This window comes from Lolium rigidum, unplaced genomic scaffold (genome assembly GCF_022539505.1).
Source record: "Lolium rigidum isolate FL_2022 unplaced genomic scaffold, APGP_CSIRO_Lrig_0.1 contig_34399_1, whole genome shotgun sequence".
Taxonomy (NCBI): Eukaryota; Viridiplantae; Streptophyta; class Magnoliopsida; order Poales; family Poaceae; genus Lolium; species Lolium rigidum.
Window position 1 is genome coordinate 1 of NW_025900272.1, and position 5922 is coordinate 5922.

The window sequence follows — 5922 nt, forward strand, 5'->3', positions numbered from 1 at the left end:
TAAGTCATTCATCGTACTACAACGCTGTAAACTGCACCTTAATTCTGGTATATGGCATCCAAACTGGGCATTGCTTTCATACACTCTCAAATAAATGCTTGCTACACATGAATTTCACAAGATATCGCGAGACAGTTGCCACCTAATTTCTTCAACAGCAAATTAATACGACACATTGTAAAAGAGACTTTATATGTCACATATAACATGCTTTCTGCACCAATTTAATCGCAACGGAGACAAATAAACTTAAATTATGATGCAACGTGTACGTACATAGGTACAATCTGAATTAAGGAAAACTGAAAAGAAGCGCCCAAACTAGTGAGAGGTGCTACACATGTTGATTGTAGCATATACCTCAAACTACATTACTAGATCATTGAAGACCTGCATCTGTTGCCTCAGTGTAAGATCATTGAGCCGTTTAATGTTTATTATTGTTCTTGGTCCATATGATTTCTTCCCACCTGGAGATTTCCCAGCGCCCGCATGTGAGAGGGAACTGAGCCTTCATCTTCAGGGCAATCCTGTCTACACGGCCACTCAGCTGCGCAAACGATGATATTGATATTCTCTCTAGTGCCGGCAGTGTTGCTCCAACACCGAACAGGAGATCGGCGAGTTCCATCTCAGGATCCGTTCCGACAAAGCCACTGATTCGTATCTTCCGAAGAGATTCCAGTTGCAGTTGTTCTTTATGTGCTTTTCGTGGATCATATTCGCGGCCTTGGCATGGCTTTGCAGCTTCAGTATCGGCATCATCGTCCTGATAGTTCAAATAATTATGGAATTCAAATAATGATATGGATTAATATCAAAGACAAAGTGCTAATCAAAGTTATAATTGATAACAAACTATGGTTTATCCTGTAGCACCTTTTGGGTTCAGAATTGGAATTAAAAGAAAAGGATGCTGCATCAATGCCATGAACTAAGATAGATTATCTTGATCAAATTTGCGTATAAAAAACCTTAAGCATTGAAAAAACAGATACGTGCTCCATTTTCTGTAGCTATATAAATGATTTTTTACATGCCTCACATTGTGACACTGCATGCAGGTGGCTACTTACCGGAAACACAAGATTATGTGGATCCTGCCTTGTAAACTGGTGTACTGTTGATAGATCAATGTGCAGCAGAGTTAGGTTTGGGCATCGCCTAAGGAAAGAAAAGACACTTGGACCAATTGGGCAGCTGTGCAACCGGAGAATTGTGATGATCGTCAAGGAGAGTGTCCTGATGTTGGGAAGACATGGTATGCGTTCCACGAAGTCCTGCACACATGTAGCAAACAATTAATTCTTAAGAGTATGTGCATGCAGGTGCAGTTTTATCTAATTTGCGATCGAGCTGCAAAGCTAGCTAGTTAGCTTAAAATTTCAGAACAGAAACTGAAATGTAATATTTGTACCTCTCTTGCAAACATGGATGGCTTGAATCCATCAGGTATGTCAACAAAAACATCTAACCGGTCAGCTCCAGAGCATGTCTCAAGGAAATGCACGAGATCATGCAAAGAGAATTCGATTCTCGATATGCTGGGCCAGTAGACAAGGAGGCCAGACAAGCGGCGGACGCATCGAGCGTCGGTGAGAAAGTTGAGCTGCTTGGGGAACCTGCCGGACCAGCTGATCACCTCCAGCCTCGGCGCCGAGATGTTAACCAGAGTGTCGGTGGTGAGCGCCGCCAAACTCCTGAAGCAGTGGACCACGGTCAGCAACCGGAGCTTGGCTGCAACCACCTGCAGCAGCGCAAGTTGGTAGACGTCGTTGACCTTGAGCTCCTCGAGCATGTCCATGTGAAGGATGAGCGGCCACAGCCCCTGCTCCCCGGTCATGTTGTGTACACTGCGAAGGTGCAGCTTGGTTAGCTGAGGGAAGCATGATGACAAGAACTCGCCGAACCCATGCATCTGCAGTTTCAAATTCGAGAGGCTCAGCTCCGTCAACCGGCTGAATGCAGCAGGTTCTGGGTGCTCCGGGAAGATGAGCAAGGGTTTGTGATAGAAGTTGGCGCTCAAGGTCAGGGCCATGGCCTTGGCCTGCAAGCTGTTTGGCAGAACCAGCTGGTCCAGCTCAACGCACATAGATCCTGTTCCACAGGGCCGACTTGGGTGCGCGGCGACGACGTTGACCAGGAGTGACGGATGCCCCTCGCGCGCGCGGACCATCAATTTTCCAGGAAAAGATCCCGCCATCGGAATTTAAGTCGTTTTGGCCACTGAAGAATGAGACCATCCCGCCACGTGTGTGAGTACTTCTCCAGCGAAGAAAAAAATAAAATGAGAAAAGAAAGGAGACGCCCCGTCTCCTCACACGCGGAGCCGTCCCACCCACCAATCCCACCTTCCACGGCCCACGCTAGTCCTCCCCAAATCAGGCCCTAGCGCGCCCACATCCGCGAAACCACAGCAGGAGGAGGGTCTGGCGCCGGCGTGGCCGTCCGACTGTCCCTTCCTCCACTCCCCCCCGCCCCCCGCCGCCAGATCGACGGGGTCAACCACATCGCGCCAGATCTTGGATCTTCTGTCCGCCTCCGCCCAGCACCACACTGCGTCCGCGCGCGCGCGTGGCTCGTGTCCGTGGGAGGCATCTGCACGCCGGCGTCCGGGACATGACGCGCCCTCCTTCCATCCCAACAACGTCCTCCTCCGCTCCGCCGCAGCATCGCCAACCAAGGACAAGGTCTATTTTCCCCCATTTTCTGCTTACCGGTGGGGATCAAATTACCCATGCCTTTATTTCTGTGCTACTGCATCTATCGTCCATACAAGAGACCCTTTTTGGATGGCACCATATGTGTTCACTACGCTGCTGCAATACTTGTGAATCGATCCAGGGCTTCGTTTATGTGTAACTGCGCATCTCTGCACCCATCTATCTAGCAGCACTAGTTGAGTTGTGAAACTCATTGTTCACTACAATGAAGACACATCTTTGCTTGTTACTGTCGTGCTTCGATTAATTACTTTTCTAGTTCCACACTCTTTGCTTGCAATCGTACTAGTACAACTTTGCTTGTTTAAGTTGCAACTTCATCTGATATTCTCTTGTTCGTGTCTGCTGTCTTAGCCATACATTTGTCAGGAATTTCTTATATTTCTTCCAACACAAACCCGTCATTTAAGTTAATCCCCATTCTGAACTGCAAAATCGATTTTGTTCGTCATGCAGGAAATACGGGGACCTGGACAGCGATGGGGAAGAAGGCCTGGAGCTTTCCAAGGAGGCTGTCGACTCCCATCTCGAACTTGAGGGAGACGTCATCCACACCAGCCACCATGACGCCCCACAAAAGGTCATCCACACCAGCCGTGCTCTAGCCTAGTTTACTAATGATTTCATCCATTCCAAAATTACCTACTTTCATGCACCATGTGTCACTGCATCTGATCCATGCGAGTGTTTGTCAGCTTGGAGTCGAGTGGCACAACCATTCATGATACGAGTTGCATGCTGCTGCATACGAAGATAGCTGGCCATCTTGTATGATGAGAGTTTAAAACATGATGGCATGATAATATTTTGCATGGCAGATAGGAGATCCTTTGTCGAGGAGGTGACGGAGGAGACCCACGACGTGTCCCAGGAGGCAAATGGCGTGGCCATGGAAGCTTGTCTCTTGCAAGGTACCCCTATTTCGCCTCTACACTAGCTAACTATTTTTGGACCTGTTCCGTTTTGTTTTCTTATCTGCTTGGTTTCGCTTGGCAGGGAAACTGGAAGGAACCGTTGAGTATCCGGCCAAGACAATCCTGCCGAATAGCAGCAAACATGTATGATACTAGAGGATGATACGAAGGCCACTTGCATCACTAATCTGTTATTTAATTCTGCTCTAGAGAGAGCAGCATCTGTGATGATACCATCTGTAGGTGATTCCTTTGATTCCCGTTTATCCCCTGTTTTTTCTCTTCTTGCTCAAGTTTATGCATTGCACATGCATAACGAAGGTGTCAAGAGGTAGAGTTATCTGGAGTATAAATAGATGGTTAAGAATGATGCACTTTTATTGATTATAGCTTCTATGCATGTTGTGATCGGTAAGTAACCCATCCTTTTATTGCTCATGTATCTCTCCTGGTCAGCTTTGTTGTGCAACTGTACATTATTATGTCTAGTCACAGAACTGGAATAAAAAGGGACAATTAAAAGTGCAATACTTTAGTTTATTCCAACTTCCCTCTATCACCTTGCTCCCCTTTTATAACCTTATTTTCTCTCTCACATTGTATGTTCTCTTTTCTGTTTGGCGATAATTATCGCGTTCTAGATAAATGTCTCCATATATATATCAAAAGCTGATGCATTAGCATGCTGTTCTGGAATTGAAAAGCAACAAACTGTCATTTTATTCCTTTTTATCCCTGGCATTACACTAATTCAATCATTTTTTTGAATTTTTACTGATGGCTATTCTATCGTGCTGAAGGTTGGGATGCTACAAGATCTTGAATTTGGCGGAGACGCCTGGCCTTGGCTACAACCTCTCGGTGAGCTACTGGTTTACCTCTACAATCTCTGGCTCCCATGTGTTTTGTGGTTGTAGTATGCTCCGGCCATCGAGCCAGGGATGCCTATTTGAATTTTGGTGATGATGCACATCTGGTCACCTAGTTTCTAAGGCTTGTGTCTAAGAATCTAACATGTCGGCCTGGTTATTAGAGGTCCTGATGCTAATATTTAGTCCTGGTAATTGATGGTTTGTGTTATACGCCTAAACTTGCTGTTATCTGGCTATGAATACCCCTGGTTGGTATTGTGTGGTCTTTATCTTTGATCGATTTATATAGGAATGGTTGCTATTGCTCTGTTCAGGCTTTAGTATGTGTCCATATATGTACATTGTACTTGCAAATTCTGCATTCTTTACATGAGATGGACTATTTCTCCTTATACTTGTGTTGCGAGCTGCTATTTGAAACCTCGTCAGTTGGGGGTCATTTCTAGTTGGAAGCATGCCAGTTTACTGTTTGGAAGCGTGAAATTGTTAATGTAGCCAATCTTTACTGTTTGGTGCTAATATTTAGTCCTGGTAATTGATGGTTTTGTGTTATAGGCCTAAACTTGCTGTTATCTGGCTATGAATACCCCTGCTTGGTATTGTGTGGTCTTTATCTTTGATCGATTTATATAGGAATGGTTGGTATTGCTCAGTTCAGGCTTAAGTATCTATCCATATATGTACATTGTACTTGCAAATTCTGCATTCTTTACATGAGATGGACTATTTCTCCTTATACTTGTGTTGCGAGCTGCTATTTGAAACCTCGTCAGTTGGGGGTCATTTCTAGTTGGAAGCATGCCAGTTTACTGTTTGGAAGCGTGAAATTGTTAATGTAGCCAATCTTTGTTTCCTGGATATATATTAGCCACTGTATTTGAGGGCTAGCTGTCACAGCTCGTAAGCTGAAACGCCGAGTATATTGTCCTGTTGATGTATTAAGCATTCCAGGGGGTATTCCATGAAACTTTATTTGCTTTTGGCATATGTTTATCTATCCACATGCTCATGAGATGCTAACTAGACTATGGCAAGCTCATGTGTCCTTCCGCTTTTATGCAGGCTATTGAGCCGAGCGAGAGCTATATTCGCTTGCTGCTATTGGGCTTCTGCTAAACATGGAGCCAGAAGAGCATCGAGCCTGCTCGCAGCAAAGGCAGGCATGGAAGGCACAATGGCTGTGAAGCGGGCTCAAACAACGAGACACAGTAACTTCTGTAGTCCTGTTTTTATGTGTTACTTGAGATGGACAGAGAAACACAGTAACTTCTGTAGTGTTTGTTTGTGTGGGATGCATTTGTACAGAGGACTGGTCTGACTTCCCTTGTGACTCAAACAACGGCAGCCTTCAATCTTTGAAGGTACATATGCTCAATCAACCAGCTAATTACCATGATTTTGTTAACATAAATA

General features: G+C 45.2%; 1 protein-coding gene and 1 long non-coding RNA gene across 2 annotated transcripts; one reads left to right on the forward strand and one right to left on the reverse strand.

The window, feature by feature from the left end:
* Positions 1–427: 427 nt before the first annotated feature.
* LOC124681141 lies at positions 428–2203 on the reverse strand. The gene is made up of 3 exons (XM_047216089.1): positions 1418–2203; positions 1077–1280; positions 428–769 (listed from the first exon to the last, which is right to left on the reverse strand). Exons 1-3 carry the CDS (start codon positions 2201–2203, stop codon positions 428–430), a joined length of 1332 nt encoding a protein of 443 aa, XP_047072045.1.
* A 1520-nt stretch (positions 2204–3723) lies between these two features.
* Positions 3724–5698, forward strand: LOC124681142. Its single transcript, XR_006995736.1, has 3 exons — positions 3724–3880; positions 4438–4498; positions 5572–5698. It is a non-coding gene; the product is annotated as an uncharacterized LOC124681142 (long non-coding RNA).
* Positions 5699–5922: the final 224 nt, after the last annotated feature.

What these genes read in the sequence shown, in the direction of transcription:
- LOC124681141 (XM_047216089.1), bottom strand. Translation starts at nt 2,203, where the DNA reads ATGGCGGGATCTTTTCCTGGAAAATTGATGGTCCGCGCGCGCGAGGGG. An exon ending in CATCCATGTTTGCAAGAGAG is followed by an intron (nt 1,281 to 1,417) that starts GTACAAATATTA and finishes ACATGTGTGCAG; the next exon opens with GACTTCGTGGAACGCATACC. An exon ending in CACATAATCTTGTGTTTCCG is followed by an intron (nt 770 to 1,076) that starts GTAAGTAGCCAC and finishes TTGAACTATCAG; the next exon opens with GACGATGATGCCGATACTGA.